The 27616-nt window shown below is 42.5% G+C and overlaps 1 protein-coding gene across 2 annotated transcripts; it reads right to left on the bottom strand.

Moving 5' to 3' along the window:
• Nucleotides 1–9418: 9418 nt before the first annotated feature.
• LOC100348252 (17-beta-hydroxysteroid dehydrogenase 13) lies at nt 9419–26241 on the bottom strand. 2 transcript variants are annotated; one of them, XM_002716970.6, is made up of 7 exons: nt 25943–26241; nt 23039–23146; nt 21690–21821; nt 19852–19958; nt 16536–16673; nt 13188–13304; nt 9419–9721 (listed from the first exon to the last, which is right to left on the bottom strand). In XM_002716970.6, the coding sequence occupies exons 1-7, from the start codon at nt 26150–26152 to the stop codon at nt 9631–9633; spliced, it is 903 nt and encodes a 300-aa protein (XP_002717016.3). In that variant the 5' UTR covers nt 26153–26241; the 3' UTR covers nt 9419–9630. The 2 variants fall into 2 exon arrangements, with proteins under 2 accessions (XP_002717016.3, XP_089159231.1); XM_089303105.1 differs by lacking the exon at nt 13188–13304.
• Between the last annotated feature and the right edge of the window lie 1375 nt (nt 26242–27616).

Raw genomic sequence — 27616 nt, 5'->3', positions numbered from 1 at the left:
GAGGCCTCACCCTGAATGAGGAGTAGGGCTAGGTGGAGATAGGACATGAAGGGAGAAGGGGAGCTAGCAAAGACTGGGGACTGGAAACTTCAGAACTGGAGGAAGGGAGCCAGGATTAGGCAGGAAGAACTGGTGGCATTTCTAGAAGTGGAACAAATGGGAAAAGGGAAAGCAAGATGGGGAAGAGGGAAACGGAAAGTGGGAGATGGGGGAGGCAGGGAAGCGTCAGGGACAGGGACAGGGACAGGAATGAACACCCTCTGAGTGCCTGTCAGAGCAGCATGAACAACCTCAGGGCTGGGGCTGAGGCTGGGCAGGGGTAGGCATTCGAGTCGCTGGTGTCTGCGAAAGCTTCCCCTGAATGAGTGCTGTTGGTACTGAAGGGGCCTTCAGCCAGGGTCAGCTACATAATCTGCTGGGCCCTGGGAAAATGGGAACGCTGCATCAGAACCTGCTAAGAATTTCAAGAAAGCAGAGCATTAGAGCAATCCCAGCATCGTTCCGACCTCGGGACCCTGTACAGCTGCATCACTTGTACACCCGGGAAGCTGGCTCTGTCTTCAACACGCTGACATGTTAGGAAGCTGGAAAAGGAACTCAATGTGACATAAAATTACCTGCTTTAGTGAAACTGATGTTGGGCGCCCCTATTTGCCTTGGGTCATATTGACTTAACCTTGTGCTTGCTTTCATAACTGGCTCGGTGGCCTAGAGCTTTATTTTTTTAAATCAGACCTGTGCCTGATTCCTGGTTAATAACTACTGTGAAATTGATAGCCACTCTAAGTTTTCAATATCAGACTCATGAATGATTTAATTGCACAATAAAAGGCCGAGTCTTCTCTCAAATTCATTGAACCCAATGAGAGGTTGGGAGAAACTCTTGCAGGTACATAGAAAGAAAGCATCAGAAAGAAATTTATAAAAATCTACTTATATATAATTATGAGAAAGACTAAAGGAGTTCATTTAATTTGTACATTTTCTCTTATGATAATAATAATAAATGGAATGTCACTAACCCCCCTTTCTCCATATTTGACATAGCTCCAAGTTCCTTTGTTTGGCCTTTGCAAATAAAAATTACAATCTTTTTTGTTAAATATGTATTTATTTATTTTAAATGTAGTGTTAGAGAGAGAGAGGGAGTGGGGAGAGACAGACAGAGACTGAGGGCAGACAGAGAAAGAGACAGAGAGACAGAGAGACAGAGAGAGAGACCATCTATCTTCTGGCTTACTCTCCAAGTGGCTACCAGGAGCCATGCGCTTCATCTGGATCTCCCAAGTGGGTGGCAGGGGCCCAAGAACCTGGGCCATCTTCTGCAGCTTTTGCCAGGCCAGTAGCAGGGAGCTGGATTGGGAGTAGAGCAGGCAGGACATAAACCAGTGCACATATGGGATGTCGGCATTGCAGGCTTAACCCACTATGCCACAATGCCATCCCCACAAAATTGCTTTCTTATGAAAATGTCACAGATGATTGGCACCTATCTCTCTTGTGCACATCGTAAAGGTAGCTGGGGCTCTACAGGGAACTCCTCGGAACCCCTGCTACTTTGCTCAGATGTCAGATGACCAAGATCATTGCCCATTTGCTTTTACTTTCCTGTATTATGTGATCTCAATCACCATTAAACTTGGATTTTGAAATGGCAAATCTAAGTTTTACTCAGAAGATGTCAGTTATGTATGGAGAAATTAGCACTCACTTAAAAAATTTAAATTAAAAATAATCATTTTGGGAGCCAGTGCTGTGATGCAATGGACTAAGCCTCTGCCTGTGATGCTGGCATCTAATATGGTTGCTGGTCTAAATCCCGACTGCTCCTCTTCCAATCCCACTGTCTGCTAATGGCCTGGAAAACAATGGAAAATGGCCCAAGTGCTTGGGCCCTTGAACTCTCGTGGGAGACCCAGAAGAATCTCCTGACTCCTGGCTTTGGATCAGCCCAGCTCTCACCATTGCAGCCATTTGGGGAGTGAACCAGTGAATGGAAGACCTTTCTCTCTCTCTCTCTCTTTCTTCCTCTGTAACTCTACTTCTCAAGTAAATAAAATATTTTTTAAAAAGAGAAAATAATAATTTTAGACTTCCAAAACTCTGGCAACAAAGTACAAGTATAGCCTTCAACCAGTTTCTTCAAATGGCAATATCTTCTATAAGTCTTGACACAGTAATTAAAACTGAGAAGGGAACATTGTTTTTATTGTATAACTAAAGATCTTACTCAAATTTTGCCAACTGTCCCACAGATTTTAAAATGCCTAATCTGATTTGTTAATAAGGTGTAGCTAATAATGTGTAGTTTCAACTTAAGGTTGTTTCCCTAAAATGTACTTACCACCTGAGAATTGTGTGTGTATGTGTGTGTTTTTAAAGATTTACTTTTATTTATTTGAAAGGCAGAGTTACATAGAGAGAGAGGGGAAATATAGAGCGGGAGAGAGAGAGAGAGAGAGGTCTTCTGTCTCCTGGTTCACTCCCCAAATAGCCACAGCAGCTGGGCTGGGCCAGGCCAAAGCCAGGATCCAGGAGCTTCATCTGGATCTCCCACGCAGGTGCTGGGGCCCAAGGACTTGGGCCATCTTCTACTGTTTTCCCAGGCCATAGCAGAGAGCTGGATTGGAAGTGGAGCAGCCAGGACTCCTACCAGTGCCCATATGGATGTCAGCTTGCAGGCGGTGGCATTACAGCACAATGCCAAACCCTTTTGTGTTCTTCAGCAAATACTGATGCTGCTGAATATCTGAAGTTGTCACATTAAGACAATCACTAAAATTACCAGTTTGGGTGCATGAATGGGGGAATTTGCTTCCTCTAATTGGTGAATGTTATAAACTGCTGTTTGGGTCCCCAGAAATGTTGAAATCTTAACCTCCAATGTGATTATTAGGAGGCAGCTTCTTTGCAGAGGGCCTACTTGGTAACAGGTCATGAGGTGGGGCCCAAATGAATGGGATTAATGCCCTTGTGAGAAGGGACATGAAGCAGCACTTCCCCTTTTTCCCCCTGCCATGGAAGGATGCAAGGAGAGAACAGCCATCTGCAAACCTAGAAGTGGGCTCTCACCAGACTCCAAATCTGCTGTCACCTTGATCTTGGACCTCATAGCTCCAAAGTGTTGAGACATAATTATTTGTTGTGTAGGTCACCCAGCCTATGGTATTTTTGGTGACGGCGGCCAGAGCTGAGACAGTGAGCTTTAATAACTGAAATAAATCCCTAAGTGTAAAAATGCTGGACATTTGACCCATTAATAAGGCTTTTCTCTTCTTTGATAATGGCTCCCACTCAATTACGTAGTCACATGCCATCTAATGATGCTTTAGTCAGTGATGGACCACGAATGTGGAGGCAGTCCCTTAAGATGAGATTGCCTAGCACTCTCTAAGCCCTGTTAGTGTGTGCAGGTGAAGGTTAGGGTTAGGGTTAGGGTTAGGGTTAGGGTTAGGTTAGGGTTAAGGTTAGGGTGATGTTCAGACAATGAGAAAATTGCCTAACACATTTCTTAGAAGACATCTCCAACATTCATTGATGCACAGCTGTGCATCATGTGGCCTAATGAGTACCCAGGTGTATTTAATGTTGTATTAGGGCCCTGAATATGAATATGGCTTAAATTCAAATGGCCTCTCCAAAACTCGAGCATTGGTATTGGGAGGTGGTACTTTGAAGTGGTTCATTAAGTCCTGAGGCTTGCACCCTCATGACTGGAGGAATGCCATTATCCCAGCAGGGGTCAGTCATGGAAATGAGCTCCCTCTCGAACCACCCTCTCTGTCTTGCAGGTGAGATTCCATGTTGTGTGATGTCCTCGGCCATGTTGTGATGCAGGAAGAAGCCCTCATGAGATGCCAGTGCTAAACTCTGGCACTTCCCAGCCCCTACAACTGGAAACAGTGCATTTCTTTTCTCTATATACTACCTAGTCTCTGGTGTTCTGTGACAGTCACACAAAACAGAGTAGGACTGGAATATTATAGAAATAAATTCAAGCGGGCACTGCAGCTCACTAGGCTAATCCTCTGCCTGCAGCACTGGCACCCCAGGTTCTAGTCCCGGTTGGGGCACTGGATTCTGTTCTGGTTGCTCTTCTTCCAGCCCAGCTCTCTGCTGTGGCCTGGGAAGGCAGTGGAAGATGGCCCAAGTGCTTGGGCCCCTGCACCTGCATGGAAGACTAGGAAAAAGTTCCTGACTCCTGGCTTTGGATCTGTGCAGCTCTGGCCATTGCGGCCATTTGGGGAGTGAACCAGTGGAAGGAAGGCCTTTCTTTCTGTCTCTTCCTCTCACTGTAACTCTACCTCTCAAATAAATAAATAAAATCTTTAAAAAATTATATGTGTATATTAATGTTTACGTGAAGCAAATATGGGAAAATGTTAAAAATTGTTAAATCTGTGTATACTCAATGAACTGTTATTTTTAATTTTCTGTACTTAAAATAAAAAGACCAAAGGTTGATCTTTAAGTTATTGCATGACTCAAATAAATATCCTTACAGCAATGGGAAATTTTTCATGGTTTTATCTTATAACTGTATATGTACTGACAATAGCACATGTATAATTATGGTATTTTTATTTACAAAGAGGTTGTTTTAGAATTTATATTCTTCTATGCTCCATCCTCACTTCAATGGTGGTTTTATCTTTCTCAAGCACAAATTTGACTTTATGGTTTATATATGCCATTAATTCATTCATGGCATATATAGACTATACATATATAACTATAAACTATAAATATATATATATAAACTATATATATATATAGAAGGCAATATATATATATATATATATATATATAACTATAAAGTGCAAGTCCATTAACATGATTTAAAGGCTCTGTACTACTGGACCACAAACGTTTTTCCCAAGCATTTGATTCTCCCATATTTCTAGGCATGTGTTGACCCTGGATGACTCACCATGTTACAAATGACGTGGTGACAATTCCTATAACACACTTTTGCACCAACACACTCTTTCAGGTCACAGTGCACTTCTCTGTGGTGTGTTCTTGTACATCCTCCTCTTTAATACCTCCAATTGCATCTCTTCAGTAAAGATTTGCCCTCCCATCCAAAATTATGCATGCTGTCTCATCACAAAGCACTTTATCAGCAACTTTCCAAAGGTAGTAGCCCTCTATTTCATGGTGGGAAGCAACTTGTTTCCAAATGCGTTTGATTCTCTGATTAGTTGTAAACTTTAAAACAAGATCACTTCTTCATCTCTGATTTTTCTATACCTGGCATCATGTATATTTTTAAGCCAAGTTGATCAATGCAAGTCATGCTGAATGAATATCTCTTCTTGAATTAACTATAGGAAAAATTTGGGTTTGAAAAAAGTATATGAGTTGGTACAGTTTGTTTGCCTTGGATATTGTTTATATTGAATTTATTGTGAAGGCAATACTCAATTTCATAATACTATTAGAAAATAAGGGTAAACAGCAGCTACAATATTATTTGAAATATTTAAGTCATATCATTCCAAATTGAATGCAACATTGAGTGGTCTTTTACTTCTACGTAAGTGGTATAGTATAGTTTTGGTGACTGAAAAACTGTTTTCAGACAAGATTTGGGTATGGTTTGGGACTTCAAAGGTAGAATCTGAAAAGGCAAAGATTATAATGGAAGATAAACAGGAGGCTAAACACACACAAATGACTGGGCAATTATGAACTAGAGTACACACTCATTAGAAGGGAAATGATGCTAAGAAATGAAAAAGAAAAAATTCTAAGTTATTGGAATTAGATATGGGAATAGGCAGTTTGGCTTTCAGTTGTTTGAGGATTTTTTAAAAGTCTGTATTGTTTTTAATGAGAGAAAGAGAGAGAGAGGGAGAGAGAGAGAGAGAGAGAGAGAGAGAGAGAAATAAGAGTTCCCCCTCTACCAGTTCACTCTGCAAATGCCTACAAAGGTTGGTTGTGGGCCAGGCCGAAGCTTGGAACAGGGAGCCCAATCCAGGGCTCCCATGTGGGTAGCAGGAATCCAATTCCTGAGGCATCACTGCTGCCTCCCAAAGTTTGTGTTAGAAGGAAGTTGGAAGAGGAGCCAGAGACTAGTATTGTACCCAGTCAGTCCAATATGGAAGGTAGGCTGGACTAAAATGCTCACTCCCATATTTGGGGGTATTTAAGTCTTAATTTGTGCAACTTAGCCTCACATTGAAAATTTATAAACTCTATTGAGATAATGTGTCATTATTGGAATCCATCAGGTTTGCTTTTTATAACTGCTTTGATAAGAATTTATGGATATCCTCTAAGAGCAACTGGATTTATGAATCTAGTTTGAATAACAAAATGATTGTATCCTAGGCAAGTATAATTGCTTTTTACTTATGACTTGACTGTGATTACTATTCATATAAAATTATTCCCATCAATTACAAGCCACTTAATTTTCCTACAATTTCCCATACTAGCTGCAAGTAGCTAACAAGTAAATTTGATTTGATTAACTATATCAATCAAACAAAGGGGTTTTCAGCAAAACACCAGGCATATTTGAAGCTATAAGTGGGTGAGAAAGAAGTCAAACACTATTTAACAAGCTTTAGATACAAGAGGAAGCTAAAAGTAGGAAGTGTGAGAGCACCATTTGGACAGGGGTTGGCATTACATTTTATGGTTTCTCACGTAATTTGTGAAGAACTAAACACAAAAGTAAATGTTTAATTTGCTATAATTAGGGGCCGGTGCTGTGGCCTATGGGTTAGGTCTTCGACTGTGGCACTGGCATCCCATTTGGTCACTGATTCAGGTCCCAGCTGGTGTGCCTGGGAAAGCAGCAGAAGATGGCCCAGTTCTTGGGCCCCTGAACCCACATGGGAGACCTAGAAGATGCTCCTGGCTCCTGGCTGTGGATCCACTTAGCTCTGGCCATTGTGGCATTTGGGGATGAACCAGCGGATGGAAAATCTCTTTCCTGTGTCTCCCACTCTCTGTCTGTAACTCTGCCTTTCAAATAAACAAATAAATCTTTAAATTTTTTTAAAAAATTGTTATAATTCTTATATATCCAGAACAGCCCTCTGCACATAATGCTATACTAATTTCAAAGCTACTGTCCTTAATAACAATGCCTCTCAAACTCTAATGCACATGTGAGTTACCTATGGATTTTTTAAAAAAGATTTATTTATTTATTTGAAAGAATTAGAGAGAGGAGAGGTAGAGAGAGAGAGAGAGGGAGGGAGAGAGAGAGAGGGAGGAGAGAGGTCTTCCATCTGATGGTTCACTCCCAAATTGGCTGCAATGGCTGGAGCTGCACCGATCCAAAGCCAGGAGCCAGGAGCTTCCTCCGGGTCTCCCACATGGGTGAGGGGCCCAAGGACTTGGGCCATCTTGTACTGCTTTCCCAGGCCACAGCAGAGAGCTGGATAGGAAGTGGAGCAGCAGGGACTCAAACTGACGCCCATATGGGATGCCGGCGCTTCAGGCCAGGGCGTTAATCCACTGCGCCACTGCGCTGGCCCCATCCTATGATTTTTTAAAACTCACAGATTCTGATTATCTAAGGATCCCAAGGAGTTGCATTACCAGCATGTTTTCACATCATGGCTGCAAGGGCAGGGAACAATCCTGGGTGGGGTCTTTGAGTATCACTGCTCTGTGTAATGGAGTATATTAATGCTAGATGTTTATCTCATTTTGGGGAACATTATCATTTATGAGAGACAAGATCTGGACCCTGAGGGGCTGTGGATATCCCGTGTGGGTGTTGGTTTGAGTCCCGGCTATTCCACTTCTGATCCAGTTCCTTGCTAATGGCCTGGGAAAAGCAGCAGAAGATGGCCCAAGTGTTTGGGCCCCTGCTACCCACCCACATGGGAAACCTGATGAAGATTCTGGCTCCTGGCTTTGGCTTGGTCCAGCACAGGCTGTTGCAGCCATCTGGAATCAGCAGACGGAAGAGCGCTTTCTCTCTCTGTCTCTCCCTCTCTCTCTGGACTCTGAATTTCAAAATAAATAACTCTCAAAAATAATTTGGATCTGAGACTGACTGAACATCCCCTCTTCAGTCATGCATTGCTTTGCAGTACTACTCTTAGAACCGGCAAGTGGAGGCCTGGTTCCAGTCCTGTATCTGAGAGCTTTGCTTTTCGGAGTGCTTTCTTTGAAATTTTCCAAGTTCCCTTCCACTGCCAGCCCTGTTTCTCCCCTCTGGGGTGATCTCTTTTTCCAGCCCCACATATAGGGTTGACCAGATGTCTCGAGGAATTCTGTAACTTATGCAGTCATTCTGATGTCTTGCATCCAGGATCCAGTTCTGGGAGGGGATCTTGGTGACCAGATTGGTATGCTGGTTAACAGGTATTTCTTAAAAAAAAAAAAAAAGATTTATTTATTTGAAATGCAAAGTGACAGAGATGGGGAAAAAGAGAGAGAGAGATCTTCTATTTACTGGTTCACTCCCCAAATGCCCACAACAGCCAAGTCTTGGTCAGGGCATTGCCAGGAGCCAGGAACTCCATTCAGGTCTCCCACAAGGGTGCAGGGACCCAAGCACTTGGGCCACCATCTGCTGCCTTCCCAGGCACACTAGCAGGAAGCTGTATCAGAAGCAGAGTATCCAGGGCTTGAACTTGCACTCCAATAGGGGATGTAGATGAAGCTCCTGGCTCCTGGTTTCCATCTGGCACAGCCCTGGGTGTTGTGGCCATTTGGGTAATGAACCAGCAGATAAGCGATCTCTCACTCTTTGTCTTTCCCTCTCTTTCAGTAACTCTGCCTTTCAAATAACTAAAATAAATCTGTTTTTTAAAAAAATGGAGTTAAAGTGGAAAGTTCTCTGCTTGGCACTTAACACTGGGATTTATTTTGAAGTGATTTTTTATTCCTTGACATGTGCACCTCATGATATTTTTTAGTTGCTGGTATATAATTACCCAATAAAGTAAAACCAAAATCAAATACGTTCAAGGACTTTTTAAAGTGCAGAACAGATGTTGAGATTTCACAATTGCAAACCTGTGTAAATATTTGGTTCACCAAGTTAGGTAAATAAAATGGCCTCATTATTTACCATTGTGCTGTGAGAAATACTGAATACCATGGGAAAGATATGAGGGAAAAAGTATTCCTTTCCAACTTAAATGCCAATGAGCAAGACAAAAATTTAATTTTCCCACAGAGAAAAAAACTCAGAGCAATATCGAAACTCACTATCAGAGTATCATCACAAAGATTTTGAGGGAGATATTTTGGGAGTGTCTTGTCCAAAATTTTAATGCTCTTACTCTCCCACTTAGCAATTCTATATGTGGTGATTTATTTTATAACGCATTTCCTCAACTTTGCAAACATAAATACAAAAGCACATTCATTTAACTTTCCATGTGACTCAGACACTTAGTTCATTTTGCTGCCACAAAAGTACCACAGACTGCATTAGGAATTATGTATAAATGATATAAATTTATTTCTCATAAATCTCCAGTTTTGAGAAATAAAAAGACAAGAATTTAATCTTGCTTATTTGATTGCTACTAGTGCCAAACTGGTGCTTTAAGAATTGACAGTGCTGAAAAAAGGTGAATGAAAGCTTTGAAGCCCTTAGCTTCTAAACGTAGCTTCACATCATTATCGTGTGCACGTCTGTAGCACACTTCATTTTGTTTTCATTTTGTGGCCAACCACTGCTTCAAATTGAATGTTCTGTATACGACTGATAGCTGCCAAGACACGTTCAGGAAGAAACCTGTAGAAAAGACGAGATGAACACTTCTCAATTTAAAATCCTTGGTACAAGAGTCCTTTATGGTTGTCAGTTAAAATGCTCTGTTATCTGGCTTGCATTTAATTTTCCTCCATTCTTCCTTTGCCTGCCTCTCTCCCTCTCCATTCCTGCACCGCCCTGTCCTTTCTCTCTCCCTCTCTCTATCACATCTCGTTAAACTGAAAATGAAGACAAATGATAGAGATAGCGCCCATATACTGATTTACTCCCCAAATTCCCACAGAGGCTGGGTTTGGCCTGGGACTGAATCTGGGAGCCAGGAACTCAATTCTGGCCTCCTACGTGGGTGGTAAGGATCAAATTATTTGAATCATCATTGCTGCCTCGAAGAATCTGCATTGGCCAGAAGCTGGGGCCAGGAACCAGAGATGGGCATCAAACCCAGGTACTCTGAACTGCTAGAACATACACCTTCTCCTTTTTTTTTTTTTTTTTTTGACAGGCAGAGTTAGACAGTGAGAGACAGAAAGGTCTTCTTTTTCCGTTGGTTCACCCCCCAAATGGCCGCTACGGCTGGCGCGCTGCACCGATCCGAAGCCAGGAGCCAGGTGCTTCTCCTGGTCTCCCACGCGGGTGCAGGGCCCAAGCACTTGGGCCATCCTCCACTGCACTCCCGGGCCACAGCAGAGAGCTGGACTGGAAGAGGAGCAACCGGGACAGAATCCGGTGCCCTGACCGGGACTAGAAACCCGGGGTGCCGGCGCCACAGGTGGAGGATTAGCCTAGTGAGCCGCGGCGTCGGCCTCCAACTCCTCTCTTGTATGTAGGTCTTTTTTTATTTTATTTTTTTAAAGATTTCTTTCATGGGGCCAGTGTTGTATAGCAGTTAAGCCACTGCCCACAGCGCCAGCATCCCATGTTGGGGCTGGTTCGAGTCCTGGCTGCTCCACTTCTGGTCTAGCTCCTTGCTAATGGCCTGGGAAAAGCAGAGGAAGATGGCCCAAGTGCTTGGGCCCCTACCACCCACATGGGAGACCCGGATGGAGTTCCTGGCTTCTGGCTTTGGCCTGACCCAGCTGTGGCCGTTATGGCCATCTGGTGAGTGAACCAGCAGATGGAAGACCGATCTCTCTCTCTCTCTCTCTCTCTTTTCCTCTCTCCTGTCTCTCCTTTTTTCTCTCTATATATGACTTTACCTTCAGTCAGGCCAAAGCCAGGAGCCAGAAGCTTTGTCTGGTCTCCCACGTGGGTGCAGGGGCCCAAGGACTTGCACCATCTTTCACTGCTATCTCAGGCACATTAACAGGCAGTTGGATCAGAATAGGAGCAACCAGGGCTTGAACCTTCACCGACATGGGATGCTGGCATTGCAGGCAACAGCTTAACCTAAATTATGTCTCATCACCGCCCCATGTATGTGTCAAAATAAATGCAAATATATGGAAAACACTGACATATATCACTCTTCTCACCCTGTCAATTTGTATGAGCAAATCATACATGAGGTCATCTATCAGTAATAATCTAAAGCTGAAGCTCTGAGCTCACTGCTGAAATGATCCATCCTGATGCTAAGAGCTCACAAAGCGACACCACCAGAACCTGCTCCGTCCATCGCTCCACCTCTCCTCAAGTATTTACTGAACATGTAGCACACAGTCTACACCGAGGTTAACCAAAGCACTTAAACATAGCTACTGCATTTGAGGAGTTACTGTTCAGCTGAGAGGAGGAACATTTCAAAACGATGACTGACTGTGATGGGCAGGACGTGAGAGGCCAGATGAAAAGGAGAGAGCAGCAGTGACTACAGGGGGCAGAAGTGACATGCTCCTCAAAGTCATGTGGAAAATCATTCAATACTGTTCACTAATGCAGGACTTTCTTCTCTCTCTTGGGGATGGAGCGCTGGAAGATGGGGGCACGCCCAAAGGGGCAGGGGACAGCTGGGATGGCAGAAGGACAAGGCTAAGAAGAGAGCTTGTGGGGGCCTTTTAAAAAGAGTACCTAGAATGTGGGGTTTATAACATAAGAAAATAAAATCAATGACAACAACAGCAAAAGGCCTGGGAGGGGAGAATGGAAGTGCTCTTAGGTTCCTGGATTATGCATGAAGTGGTATAATAGCATAGGAAAGTAGACAGTGGTGACATAAAGATGCGCATCATGAATCCTAAAGTAACAGTTGATGTGCCAACAAAGGAAATCAAATGAAAATAGTTAACCCACAGAAAGCAGAAAAAGGAAGAAAGAACAGATAGGAACAAATAAAAAACAAGATGATCTTTAAATATACTGATGTACATACTCATATTAAAGTGCATGGTCTAACCACACCAATTGAAAGGCAGAGATTATCAAATTCAAATTAAAAAAAAAAAAAACAGAAAAAACAAGGCTCAACTATATACTGTCTATAAGAAACATACTACAATACACTATTAAGGAAAAAGGTTAAAAATACAAAGATGGAACCAGATATACTAAGATAACAATCTAAAGAAGCTACAGTGACTGTTAATTTCACACAAAGTAGATTTCTAAGCAAAGACTGCTACTCAGAACAAACTAGATAATTTCAAATTGAAAAAGCAGTACATTCATTCATGGGACCTAATCCTTAATGGCATTTTCAATAGCATCAAAACCATAAAATACTTTGGGATAAATCTGGCTAAAGACATGCAAGACTTGAACATCAAAAAACTATAAAATATTGCTTAAAAATTTTAAAGATAAAAAAGAAAGACATACTGTGTTATTGGATTGAAGAGTTAATATTGTTACTGTATCAAAATTTTCCAAGTTGATCCATGGATTCAGTGCAATCCCAATCAAAATTCCAGAAGACTTTAAAAAAGAGCCTTTTTTTTTTAACCAAAACTTTAATCCCAAGGATTCTCACAAAAACATATTACAAATGACAGCATGAAAAAAATAATCTTGCACAGTAACTCGAAGTTCAGCTCTACAATGTACCCTTAAACTGGCAGGACATTGGTATTTTCTGAAATCTCACTTTTCCCAAAAAAGACTGTTATATAAACAGCTATGTATTCTATATTGCAATTACATAAGGAACTTATCACCTAGGCAAAGGTAAACTTTCTTGAAACTTACTAGATTCTAGACCAACTACTAGACAACCTCTGCCCAGGGTAAGACTAGCTGGATTTTTCCAAAAACCTCTAATCTATATTTAATGGTGCAGCTAAAAAAGAGCCTTTATTATTAACTATTTCATTACATTGTGTTCTTTTTATATGGTCTTTCCTCCCATTAGCATAATCTTGAGCAAAGACTGGGCAAACACAGTAGATGTACTATAGAAAATGAGTAATTTTTTTTAAATAAGATAATAACACAGAGTATGTAACTGTTGTCCCCAGAAATGCAATTTTCATGGCAAATTTTAAAACTGACACTCTTCCTATAGCAACAGCTCTGTAGGTGTTTTAGTACTTTAAGTGTTCAGTGCTATACTTACTTTTCCAGAATTAGTGAGATATTGATATATGATGGGACAAAAATCATTTTCTTATTGGTAAGTACTCCATCTATTAGACTTCTTGCAACTACATCTGTCTCCAAAACAGGCCATAATCTGTGATTAAAAAGAAAAAAGTTTATCTTTATTTAATTTTTAAAATTTTCTTAATAAAGGTGGGAAAATAACCCATCTTTTACCAAATTTAGAATTACAGTTTAGGAGTGGGCTGCATATCACAGTGTTAGGGTTCAAGTCTCAGCTGCTAATGCCTACCCTGGAAGGCAGCAGGTAATTGCTTAAATACTTGGGTTCCTGCTACCTCTGTAGAAGACCCAGGTTGAATCCTGGGCTCAGCCCAAGCTGTTGCGGGCATTTGGGTAGTAAACCAGCAGATGGAAGATTGACTTCTGGCTCTGCTTTTGAAAATTTTGGATTTAAGTTGTTCCAGAATTTGCTGGACAAATGCCACCTTCCCCCATTCCTCACATCCCATGTGGATGTTTTGTTATCATGAGTGTTTCTTAGGTCATTCAGTGAGGATGGTGGAGTGGCATTAGATGATAAGGAGTGGAGGCATCAGGCAAGAATGAAGAGTGAGCAGGATTAATCAGAGGACAGGAAGGAGACATTTGGCATCTTGAGACCTGTTGGATATAAGGAGAATATTCTATAGCTAAGGATCCTTTCTTTCTTATGGTAGTATTCCATAAAGCTGGATTGTTTTGAGGGTATTTCGTTTTTGAGATTCACCTCTGACTTGCGTATCTTGCAGTTGAATGAGAACTGCAGATAGGCACAGTCTATTATTACAACTGGAGGTGTGCCCTTCCTCATACTGAAGATCGTGTGCCTGTGTGCTGGAGAAATAGTTGTAACCACAAGCCCAGTGTAGAACTGCCCACTGGTGCAAGATCATGACAGAAAACTAGCACTTGAATTTATCCAGTGAAGGATTTAAGCTGAATCAAAGTTAATATAATTAGGCATGGCTAAACAGTCAGTGGTTAGACAAGTGAAGTCACCAGAGCCTGAGATATGCTGTAGTTTAGGCCGGCGCCGCGGCTCACTAGGCTAATCCTCCGCCTAGTGGCGCCGGCACACCGGGTTCTAGTCCCGGTCGGGGCGCCGGATTCTGTCCCGGTTGCCCCTCTTCCAGGCCAGCCCTCTGCTGTGGCCAGGGAATGCAGTGGAGGATGGCCCAGGTGCTTGGGCCCTGCACCCCATGGGAGACCAGGAAAAGCACCTGGCTCCTGGCTCCTGCCATCGGATCAGCGCGGTGCGCCGGCCGCAGCGCGCCGGCCGCGGCGGCCATTGGAGGGTGAACCAACGGCAAAAAGGAAGACCTTTCTCTCCGTCTCTCTCTCTCACTGTCCACTCTGCCTGTCAAAAAAAAAAAAAAAAAAAAAAAAAAAAAGAGAGAGATATGCTGTAGTTTACTGCAGATTGCTAGGTGATTGAGGTGCTGACGGTGTTGACCAGCAAGCCAGCCAAGAGTGCTACAAATCATCTCTTTTCTCAATTATTGGTCCTACCTCTTCTGTTCCTGATTCCACCCTCCTGGACCCATGAACCCAGTCCCCGGGCCAAGCATGACATTAGCATTTCAATGCCTTAGGCCCTGATGAGGAAATTCAGAATCCAGAAACTAACTCCAAATCTTCAACAGTGTCTGAATCTGTCTATTCCTCAGGATGCCTCCAGACACACACTCTTTATCCTTACCCCCCTCTCCTATTGTACCTTCCCCACCAGGGGCAGGGTCCTCTTGGCAAAGCTCCTTATGCACGAAGCCAAGCCTGAATCTTACCCAGCAGATTTTTGGAGGAGACCAATTTTCTATCTTAAGATGATGGCATGGTGTCGCAACGGTACCACAGCATTTACTTAAATACCATATCCTACGTTATTGTCCCATACCATTAAGGACTCCAGGTGTGGGGTGTGTGCCTGGGGGTGGGGAGGTGACCCTGGCTGCAGGGACATCACAGATAACTCAGAGTTTGAATCAATAGTCTCAAAGGAGGCTGAGCTCAAAAGAGAATTCATTAGTTCTTTTAAAAAATGTCTCCTAGTCACAAATTGGTTTCTTTTTTATTTGCTGTTTTCTTTCTGAGGGATGGAAGAAAGGGGGGGGGGGAGAGAGAGAGAGCGAGAGCGAGCAGGTTCTCCCATCTGCTGGTTCGTTCTCCAAATGGCTGCAATGGCTGGAGCTGGACCAATCTGAAGCCAGGAGGCAGGAGCTTCCTCCAGGTCCCCGGTGTGGGCACAGAGCCCAAGCACTTGGGTCATCGTTTGTTGCCTTCCCAGGCCATCAGCAGGGAGCAGGATCAGAAGTGGAGTGGCCGGGACTCAAACCCTCACCCGTGTGGGATGCTGATACCTCAGGAGTGGGTGCCTTTACCTACAGTGTCATAGCGCTGGCCCCACAAATTGTTTTCTGATTGGCGAGGTTAGTGTCCCTTGGAATCTTGCAGCATGGCATATACTAGGACTGACACTCATTTGTGAGGCAGATTGCTGAATTTTAGGGCCCTTGTCCCCTCACTTCTGCTTTTCTCTTCCTCATTCAGGACCAGTGTCTCCTCTCTTCTCTCAAGGCCACTCTCATCAGAGACCAAGTTCTTGCAGAAATTCACCCTGACTAAGGAGCAAGGGGCTCAATTTACTGCTGCTTGTAGAAACATTTGCCTTTTTAGAGGACAGAGTGGTAGCAATGACCAAAGGCACGTGGTTATATTTAGCATATTAATGTTTTCCAAACTTGCCTCTGGACTCACCTGGTATGTTTTGGAAAAGGAAGCACCTCTGAACATTTGCTCTTCATGGAAGCCTAAGTAGTGATTCTGAGGATCAGGCAAGTGTGCAAAATGTAGACTACTGTACGTTAGCACTGTGGCCAGTGCTGTGGAAGATTTAAAGGGGCGTCTACCCTCACCTTTCCTTAAACTCTAAGAAGGATGAACTACTGCCGAGGGGGGGGCGGATCTTAGACACCATTCATCTTGGGGGCGTGGCTGTCAGCATGGAAGCTGCTGTTTGTTCTTCAGCCCACCCCATGACACGCCCACTCACTTTTGGCATCTGAGTGTGTGCGAACTTTTCCCAGGAAAAATAAGTAACCAGTTGCCTAGCTCCTCAGCAGATTGCTCTCGCCAGTCCCTAATGTGTTTTTCCCCTTTCATTTGGTTTCCAAGTGACAACATAAAGCCAACACAAGCACAAGAACAAGGATCTTTTTTTCCCCTTTTTTCTGTTCAGTCAGTTGCCCCACCTACAATTTTTTCATATGGTTTTCACAGCAATTTCTTACATCACATTCCCACCATAATTTAATTTTGACCTCACCTCGTGCTTGGGTTTTTGGTGAAGCCCGTATTCACAAAAACTGGACAGAGACATGATGTTTTGATTCCAGTTTTTCCCAAGGTTTCAAGTTCTGATGTCAGAGCTCTGTGAAAGCCAACAGCAGCAAATTTGCTGGAACTGTAAGAGAATTGTATGAAGCATGATTAGCTAAGAAACTGCTGGAACCCAGTCCTCAGCCTTCTGTGAAGGCTGCATTGTTTGGTTTGAAAGCAAGTAAAGACCCCAAAATTATCGACTTGTGATTTCCCTTTTCTTTTTTAAGATTTATTTATTTTACTTGAAAGTCATAGTTATGGGGGGGGGGAGGGAAAGAGAGAGAGAGAGAGAGAGAGAGAGAGAGAGAGAGAGAAAGAGAGAGAGAGAGAGAGGTCTTCCATCCACTGGTTCACTCTCCAGATGACTATAACGGCCAGAAAATTTTTTCTTTATTTGAATGGGAGACATGGTGTGTGTGTGTGTGGGAGAGAGTGAGAGAGAATGAATGAGAGAGAGAGAGAGAGAGAGAGAGAGCAAGCAAATCTCCCATCTACTGGTTCATTCCCTGATGCCTACAACAGTGAGAGTGGGGTGAGTCCATAGCCAGGAGCTCAGAATTCTATCCAGGTCCTTCAAATAGGTAGTAGGAACCTGCATACTTGAGCCATCACCTGCTGTCACCCAGAATGCCCATTATCAGGAAGTTGGACTCAAAAGTAGAGCCAGGACTCGAACCCAGACACCCCAATATAGGATTCAGGTATCCTAGACAGCATCTTAGCATCTGTGCCAAACAGTCACCCCAGACTAGTGGTTTTTCTGAGAGGATAAATGGTCATTCCTATTCTATGACTGAAGAGAATTCTAAACATACCAAGTTTTTAAAATAGCAATGATAACAAAAGAACAATAATGACTTTATTGGCTGGCTTAATGCTCCCTGTCTCACCTTACACATAATATTGTACTGTCAATCTTCAAACAGTTTTCTAACCAGTTTTTTTAATGCTGTTTTTATTTTTTAAAGATAGGAATAAGGAAAAATATATTTGAAATATTATAAAGCTAGTTTTTCTTCTCTCTCTCTTCATTACTGAGTTGACAATTTCTCTCCTAACACTGGTGGTTCATCTGGCTCCTAAATCTCATCATACGGATTTAAGCACAGAGTGACTATGGGTGTATGGGTGTGTGTGTGTGTGCGTGTGTGTGCAAACTTCAGCACACAACTTACCTTCTTATTTTTCTGATCTTTAAAATGCAGATAATAAAATACAGGCTGCCTTGTGGATTAAATAAAATAGCACACACATAGTAACTTTAGGGCTCTATATAAGTTGTATTTTTGACCCAAGTGACAGTAAGAACAATAAATTAGTCTAACTGTGCCCTTAAAGGAGAAGGGGGAAAAAAGGGGGGGAGTACACATTGGGTTTCTCACATTTATAAATGTTAGGAAAATAGCAAGTGTTTAATCTGTGAAATTCCCATTTGTGTTGTTAGATGATAGAGGCAACTTGAAACAGGTGTTTCACACCCTGACCCATAGTGAGATTTAACTACATTTGTAACTGCATTCAGCAGCAAGAATAACTGCCCCATGACTAAATTTAACCTTGAACATGTGTATACAAGTCAATAACAAACCAATTAACTGCCCACCCACTGATGCTCAAGTGTTTGCTATGAGGTTGATACAAAGCAGAAATAAGGAAATGAGATACCATTAGAAGAGTTTCCAAAGAAAGGATATTTTGCAAATAGAATATCCTTAGGGCCTATCATCTCTAGTATTCGTATCTTTTAACCTGGTAGAGGCTTTACTCTCTCTCTCTCTCTCTCTCACACACACACACACACACACAAGCACACACACATACATGCACACAGACTTTCATGGCATGCATATGCTGGAAAATGTTTGGATCCCAGGGCCCACTCTGATTGGCTTATCTTAGGCACCCAGACCATGATGCAGCTGTGTGTTCTTTTTAACTTCTCTGTATTTTGCTTCTGTGGGCTTCCTGTTTCTCGTCCTCCCATCCTGAAACCTTTTGTTTAAGGAAGACAAACTTCAGGAATTTCATAAGGACAACTTCAGGAACATAGCAATTCTTCCCACTGTACCCACCGTTCCACCTATACTCCCTCCCTGTGGGGAGCAGGGCCCATCTCCCGTAACATGGCAGGGCCCGTCGCCCGGAAGACAAATAAGTACTAAGACTGTGGACAAATAAATACTGAGGATAAATACTGAGATTACCAAGACTAGACTAAACTACTGGAACTGCTAAGACTAACTCTGTGCATCTGATCGCCCACCATGTGGCGCTGAGAGGGAGTAAACAACTTCCACACAGCTGCCTCACCAATTTGACTAACAAGCTGCAGGAGCTGATCCTGCCCCTGACTGGAGGAGAGCAGCGTGCTCAGCGTGTGGGGAGAGAACGCCAGCAGGGTTGGGATTGGTGGAAGAGGACTATAAAGGAGGAGAGAGACAACATGCAGGAGGAACATCTGAGGAACCCCTGAGAGAGCCGGCCGGCGGTGTGCCTCCCCTCCGTGGAGGCGGGTGGGGGTGGGGAGTGGCAGCTAATCCGGGGAGGACCGGGGAAAGAACCAACAGCAAATCCATTGCCGCTCCTCTGCAAGCCTGCGGAGCGAGCGACACCTCCCGTCATCCTACCCCTCTCCTATTCCTATTTCTTTTGTCAACATTCACTCATTCCAGGTTACAATAGAAATACATTCGGCATTACTGTTTTGTTTCATTGCTCTATAGAATTTTCAGAAATAAAAAACTATTTGAAACTTAATGGGATTCAACATCCTTGTTTTAGGAGAAGTCATTTTTGAAAATGTATTCTAGGGTCCGGCACTGTGGCGTAGGAGGTAAAGCCGCCGCCTGCAGTGCAAGCATCCCATGTGGACACCGGTTTGAGTCCTGGCTGCTCCACTTCTGATCCAACTCTCTGCTATGGCCTGGGAAAGCAGTAGAAGATGACGCAAGTCCTTTGGCCCCTGCACCCATGCAGGAGACCTGGAAGAAGCTCCTGGTTCCTGGCTTTGGATCAGCCCAGCTCCAGACGTGGCCATTTGGGGAGTGAACCAGTGGATGGAAGACCTCTTTCTCTCTCTCTCTCTCTGCCTCTCTCTGTGTAACTCTGACTTCCAAATAAATAATAAATAAACCTTTTAAAAAATGTATTCCAACTGTTATAAATATTCCATAAAGCCAAATTACTCTGTTATTTTTGCTTCTGAAGTCTAACAATCCCAAATAAGTACAAAAATACATAGTATTTCTGGCAAGGCTTACCAATAAGGAATGAGATAAGGAATCACTCCATGGCCACACACTGATGCCACTGTGACGATGTGGCCATGGTTTCTCTTCATCATTGATGGAAGAAGTGCTTTTGTGATCTGAAAGATCATTGCAGAAAGAAGAGAAACATTGACACAGGCATTAGATTTCCACCTGAGATAATTTTATTAAGACAGAATGATGGTTGAGAAAATTTCACAATAAAATGAAATACTTGCAAACATCTCCCGAATACTTCTATACAAATATACAAATGATAGGAATAAAAAGATAAAAGTTTGGTTTCAGGGGCATTGTGCACTGTGCAGTGTTTGCTGCATGCCATGAACCCATCTTAGTCCTCCTCCTTCCTTCTCTTTTGAATATGTTCTAAAAACAATATTATTAAGGGAGAAATTCAGAATTTTCAGAACTGAAAGAATCCCCTGTGATTATCTGGTATATACTTTTCTTGGGTTGAGGCTTCATCATTGTAATTAGAAGATCTGAAATCTTGTGACAGAATCTTGGAATAAGCTAAGACTTTGACACTAACCCACAACAATTATCCTCGCAGGTACACTTGGTATCTCCCTATTGTTAACATCATGGGTTACATGTTGTGTCACAGGAGATAAAAAGTCTTTTTCTTTCCTATTTTGTGAGAAATAGAAATCATATTTTATGAGACTTTTATGGACCCATGCTATAGATCCAAAATAAAATCATAGATCCAGAATGGTCAACCCAAGCAATCGCCAAAATCCTGACTCACAGAGACTCACAGAATAACACACATTTAGTGTTGCTTTCAACCACTAAGTGATCCACTAATATATGAGGTCTCTACATGTTTGTGACTATGATAACTAATTCAAATTATCATGTTTAAGGAGCTAGGTAAGGTAACGGGACACATTTCTTTTTCTCTTCCCTTTTCCAGAATCCAGATTTTCCTTAAGTTTTATGCAATATTGAGGCATTTGAATAAATGCTATAAGGAGCGGGCATTTTGGCTCAGTGGATTAAGCTACTGCCTGCAATGCCAGTATCCCGTATGAACACTTGTTCAAGTCCCAGCTACTCCACTTCCCATCCAGCTCCCTGCTAATGCACATGGGAAAGCAGCAGTGGGATGGCCCAGGAGCTTGGGCCTCTGTATCCATGTGAGAGACCCAGATGGAGTTCTAGCCTCCTGGATTTGGCTAACTAAGCCCTGACCATTGAGGTCATTTGGGGAGTGAACCAGCAGATGGAAGATCTTTCTGTCTACCTCTCTCTCTCTGTAACTCTACATTTCAAATAAATAAATCATTTTTAAATGCCCCTGTAAAAGGCTTTTGAAATGTATATTTCTGCCCTCCACAAAAGTAACCAATTACAAAGAGGTCTGTATAGCCCTCTAAGTTCCAGCATCTAGAACTTGTCTCAGAGTCCCATCAACTCCCACACACACCTGAGTAGTTACTTCTGATGTCCTTTGGAGTGAAGTCACCAGTGAATGCACATTGTACATATTTCCTCTAAAGCTTTGAAAAGATGTCCACAACCCATAACAAGAGCCTCTGCAAATATTTGTTGCCAACCTGGAACATAACCAGGCTTTGAAGTAGATCCTGGTGAAGAATTAGACCAAGTGGCTTGCACTCTGGTGTGTTGAGTCCTCTTGAACTGTGTGGCCTTCTGACAGGGACTCCATGGCTCTTTGACTCAAACTTGATGAGTCTTGATTTAAGGCTGACATCTGGCCAGTTTCCCACCAAAAAATATATAAGTTCTATTATGAACTTCCTGTGTCTTAAGAGGTGTCAGACATGCAGAAATCAGAAATGTGTCTGACTCACACTCACCCAAAAATGTCCTAGGATGTTGACTTCGAACGTTTTGGTAATCTCTTCGTCCTTGGTACTAAGAAGATCGGCTGGATATATTGCCCCAGCATTATTCACCACGATGGTTATATCACCTACTTCTTTCTTTACCTTTTAAAATGCAAAGAACACATTGACTGGGTGTGTTACACAAACTGAAAGTTTTGAGGCTGCTATCACCCAGGCATTATATTCTTTATTAAGCGAGATCTCTCAGGGGCCAAGCAGGAAAGAGCTTCTATCTCAGTGATTGCCAAGGAAAAACTGTCATAAAGGTGGCTTATTTTTTTTTAATTTAACATCTACATTTCAGTACCTAGTACATCATGGATTTTGAAGGCATATCAATAAAGTGAAAACACTTACATTGACCAACTGATATAAAAATTCTGATCAAATATTTCTTAAGTGTTAGTCGAGTAATCTTACTTCTACTATGTACTAGCTATAATGACCTTCATCCAGCTTAACTTCATTGAGCCTTAATTTACTCATCTATAAAATGATATTAATAAAGTTATTGTAGGGATTCAGTTAAGGAATGTGATGGCTTATTGGAGTCTTTGGATCATTGTACTTAGTATTTACTTGTAGAATATTGCTATAACAATGATAAATATTGTACTTCCCACAGAAGATTAGATTAACACCAAAATATATAAAATTTCACAAAAGAAATATTTAAGTGAAAAAAAATAAGGAATTGCTGCAAAAGTAACTGGACTAAAGCGAAGGTAGAAAGTGAATGATTTCCCCTGCTAATAAATCCTTTGTCAGTCATACTGAACCAGGGCTCAAAGTTCGAATTAGAATGAAATGGAGGGGGCGGGGAAATGGGGTGAGGACGGCGCTGTACCACCATCTCATATGGGCACTGGTTCATATCCCGGCTGCTCCTCCTCTGATCCAGCTCACTGCCTATGGCCTGGGAAAGCAGCAGAAGATGGCCCAAGTGCTTTGGCCACTGCACTCACATGAGAGACCCAGAGGAAGCTCCTGGCTTCAAATCGGCCCAGCTACGGCTGTTACGGCCATTTAGGGAGTGAATCAGCAGCTGGAAGACCTCTCTGTCTTTCCTTCTCTCTGTGACTTTGCCTCTCAAATAAATAAATAAAATCTTTAAAATAAAAAAAAGAATGAAATGGGCAGATTATACGAAAGAACAGTGATGGGCAGAGCTGAGTCTATTTCCTTCCTTGGCCACATACCCACTTCATTTACCAGCACCTAAAATCTAATTTGACTCAGGCAGTCCTAAAGAACTTTTGTATTTTCCATGTGTGGTGGTGGATATAAAATCTGTGAAGATTTGGGATGTGCAGTCTCACCTGGTTTATGGAACTGTAAATCTCTTCTCTGTTACTGCAGTCCACCACAGACGCATGCACGGTGACCCCAAGTTTTCGGCATTGAGCTGCAGTTTCCTCAACACCATGCTATAATTGGAAAAAACAAATTCAGAAAGATTGAAGGAGAAAGCATTTAAAATTCATGAAAAGTTACAATTCATGTCTAGGGGCCAGTGTTAAACCATCGCCATATGGGTGCTGGTTGGAGTCCCAACTGCTCCACTTCTGATCCAGTTCCCTGCTAATGCACTTGGGAAGGCAGCAGAAGATAGTCCCTGCCCTCATGTAGGAGGCCTGGCCCAGCCCCAGCCCTTGCAGCCACCTGGAGAGTGAAGCAGCAGATGGAAGATTCTCTCTCTCTCTCTCTCTCTCTCTCTCTCTCTCTCTCTCTGTAACTCTGCCTTTCAATTAAATAAGTAAACCTTTAGTTTAAAAAGAAGAGCAAATATGTTTGAAATGATTACAAAAAATAAAGCTCATGTCCAAAATGCCCCTTTATTTGTAAGAAAATTTCTTCCAAGAGGCTCTTGTCCAACTTGCAAGGAGATAGTGCCTGGCTTTTCTGCCCTGGAGTGCTCACAGGTGTTAGCCAACACAAGGGATCTCTTCTCTTGGGGTATTGTCAAATGATCCGTCTTAAGAGGAAGCTGTGCAGAGGAAAGCTTTGTTTACCAGTAACAAGTAAAGAAAGGAGTAAGGAGGTACAGTTCCTGAAAAGAAATGGTCTCCTTGAGAAGAAGTTTGCTAGGGCTTTTATAGCAAGAGTTAAGGGGGTTCCTAGTACATAGAAAATGTGGCAGAGGGGCCTTCCTGCTCGCAGTATACATCCCAGTACATTATATTTTCAAAAATCTGACTCAAATTAGTTTCTCGCAGCCTCTATCAGTTCCTTGTCTGTGGTGGTCTGGCTTCTTCTGAGCACGATGTTGCAAGGGAAGCTTTCTGGAACAAAACAAGCTCAAAAGATCATGCACTTAGAAACTGGTACAGATTCTCTGCTGGTATTCCAGTGTACCCTGTTTGCCTAAATCCTACATCTTTGGCTACAGAGGGTACATCGAAAAAGTCTGTGGGAAATGAAATCAAAAGCTAATATTTACTTATCTCAGTGCAAAATTTTTTTTGAAATCCATGCAGTGTTTTTTATGAATTTTTTGAAGACACTTCTTATGCATGGATTTCAAACATTTTGCACCAAAATAAACTTGTCTTTTAATCCTATTTCCCACAAACTTTTTGAGGTCCCTTGTGTTGGCATCAAGGCAAAACAACAACAAAAGCCCTCATGTTTTTCCAGTTTATCGTTTTGGTTTGGGGTTCTTCTCCACTACAGAGTTTCTCTACACTCAGCTACTTTTGTAGGCTTGAAGAAGATTCTTGAAAGATGTTGTTGTTGTTGTTCTTCTTCTTCTTTTTTTTTTTTTATTTGACAGGCAGAGTTAGACAGTAAGAGAGACAGAGAGAAAGGTCTTCCTTCCGTTGGTTCACCCCCGAAATGGCCGCCACGACCAGCACTGCGCTGATCCGAAGCCAGGAGCCAGGTGCTTCCTCCTGGTCTCCCATGCAGGTGCAGGGCTCAAGCACTTGGGCCATCCTCCACTGCCTTCCCGGGCCACAGCAGAGAGCTGGATTGGAAGAGGAACAACTGGGATAGAACCTGGTGCCCATATGGGATGCCAGCGCCGCAGGCGGAGGATTAACCAAGTGAACCACGGCGCCGGCTCCTGAAAGATGTTGTTCTTTACGGTGCTATGGAAGGAGATATTTGATCATGGAAAGAAAGGAAAACTCAGTCATCTACTTGTATATTTGCTGAGCAGCAAAGACATAAACAGGTACCACTTTGAAGCTCCTGGCGATTTAAAACGGTCTGCTGTTAGCTGCCACATTTTGCCAATTTGTCCCTCTAGGAGGGAAGAGGAGTAAGAGGAAAAATGATCATTATTTGAGAAAACTTTTCATAGGGAGAGTATGTCTCTGCTTCAGGGACTATAATAGTTTACTCTTCATGTGCATGGAGTGAAAATGGGCAAGGTTTGTGTACCAACCTTACACACAATTGTAGGACAGGGGGACAAAGCAACTTCCTTTTAGCATAAGACCTCTTTCCTAACATAAAATTGTCCTAATGATTCCTTCCCCTGATTCACTGCCCACATTCAAGGGAGTCAGGAACTCAGTCCAATCTCACATGTAGGTGGCAGGACCCATCTACTTAAGCCATAACCTGCTGCCTCCCAGCCGGTACCTTAGCTAAGTGCTTGGCTTAGTGGTTAAGCTGTTGCTTGGGACACCCACATTCCATATCAGAGTGCCTGGGATGAACTCCCAGCCCCATCCCCAATTCCAGCTTTCTGTTAATGTGCACCTGGGAGGCAGCAGTGACAGCTGATATAATTGAGTCCCTGTCACCTGTATAGGATATCAGATTGAACTTCTATCTCCTAGTTTTGACCATACACAGCCCTGGCTGTCGTGGCCATTGGGGTTGAATCAGCAGATAAAAGCTGTGTGTGTGTGTGTGTGTGTGTGAGAGAGAATGAGAGAGACTGTGCCTTTCAAATCATTAAATCTTAAAAAAAAAAAAACAAACAAACAAACAAAAAAAAAACTGAGGCTGAGCCAAATTATGTGACCTGCCCAATTCAAGCAGCTTGGAAATAACCAGGACCCTGAGTCTTTATCAACCTGTATACCATGGCATAAAAATCCCTGCTTAGCTTTCAGTTACATTCTCATCACCTAGCCAACTTGATGCATATGTAGAGTAAAGCTAATATCAAATTTTGAAAAAGAAAAATATAAGGATAAGCAGATGCTAAGTCAAATGTTTAAAATATGTCTAACACTGTGACTTTAAAGATTGGCAGGAGTTGCCATTACCTTATTAATATCCCATAGAACCAGTCTGCTTTTCCTTTTTGCAAATTCATAGGCAGTCAGCCTGCCTATTCCATGCCCAGCTCCGGTAATGAGAACAATCTCCCCAGCCACAGATTTTCTTCTTCGAGGAATGAAAAACTTCACCAAGGACTCCAAGTAGGAGTAGATGATGATGACCACAAGCAGGAGGATGTCCAAGACGATGTTCATGGCTCTGCCTCTCCTCCTCTGGCTCAGTCCTTGTCTAGTCCCAGGAAAGAGACACCCTCTGCACGGGGCTCCAGGGAAGAGCTGTGTGTGTGGTATTAATGGGACTGCCAGAGATAAGGCAGGTTATGTTCACGTGTCTGATGTGTCTGACACTCCTTTGAAGCAATGCCAAGTGCCAGTCAAGCTTAGCACAGGTCACAGGAACCACAGAGAATGTGCTCTGGACTTCCTTATCCAAGAAGTCGTGTACCATGTTTCAGCATGAAATTTCACCTCTAGAATTAATTCTACAGATATTGCAGCCGTTAATGGCCTATTGATACCTTTCTGTGAAAAAACAAAAAACTTTAAGGACAGATAAGAAAGAATAGATATTCTAAAAGAAACCTAAAATATGGATCAATCAAGCTTAGATATTTGATTTATTTATTCATGAAAGCTCAGCAGCAACATCTTACTTGCTAATCATTTCACATGTGATGCCCATTTCTTGAAAACCTCTTGATGGGGGATATTTTATAGTTAACAGAGCATTCAGTTGCCTTTGTGAACATATTGGAAAGAGCAATAGCCCAGCAGCCACAAGCCTTAAAAATGGTGTAACTTCTTAGTTCTGGCTGCTGTAACAAACACCACACCTGGGGGGCTTATCTCACAGGTCTGGAGGCTGTGAAGTTCAAGGTCAGGATACCAGCCGATAACATGTTTGATGTGCACTGGCTTTCTGGATTATAGACGGTTGTGTTGGTGTTGTAATCTTACATGAATGTGCTTGTAAAAGATAATGTCCTTACAAAAGATACTCTCAGTGCTATCTTTTACAAGGATGTTAATCCCATGGCAAGACTTCATGCTCTAATCACCCCAATATCCCCTTGGGGGTTAGGATTTCAACATTATGAATGTTGACAGCACACATTCAGTCTATAGCAAGTTCCAACAGCCCTAACACCCATGTCATCAATAGATGAACAAACAAAATACACTGTATGCACAGAGTAAAATATCATTCAGCCTTTTATATGGAAAGTCTGATTCATGGCACAAAGTGGATCAGCCTCAAAGACATTAAGTTAATGTGAAATAAGCCAGACACAAAAGCATGAATGTTGTATGTTCCCATTTATCAGAGGTACCTAGCGTAGTCACATACATAGACACAGAAAGCAAAAGGGTGGTGAATGGAGCCTGGGAATAAATAGCATGAGAATTTATTGTTTAATGGATACAGGTTTAAGTGTGTGCTAATCGAAGTACTAGAGATGGATGGTAGTGAGGGTTGCAGACGATGGGAAAGTACTTCACATATAGCAATGATTTAAACAGCAAACTCTAGGCTATGTATGTGTGACTGATCTCAGGCAATGCTACTTACCCTCTCTATGCTAAAATTTCCTTATCTGGAAAAAGAGATGAAAATAAATACCCTCCCTTCCCTCACACATTCACATACAAATATGAAAT

The sequence above is a fragment of the Oryctolagus cuniculus genome, chromosome 8 (assembly GCF_051225735.1).
Source record: "Oryctolagus cuniculus isolate XC-2025 breed Fujian yellow rabbit chromosome 8, ASM5122573v1, whole genome shotgun sequence".
NCBI classification, from domain to species: Eukaryota; Metazoa; Chordata; class Mammalia; order Lagomorpha; family Leporidae; genus Oryctolagus; species Oryctolagus cuniculus.
Note: the sequence above shows the minus strand (reverse complement) of the source record. Positions and strands in the feature narration are given on the sequence as shown.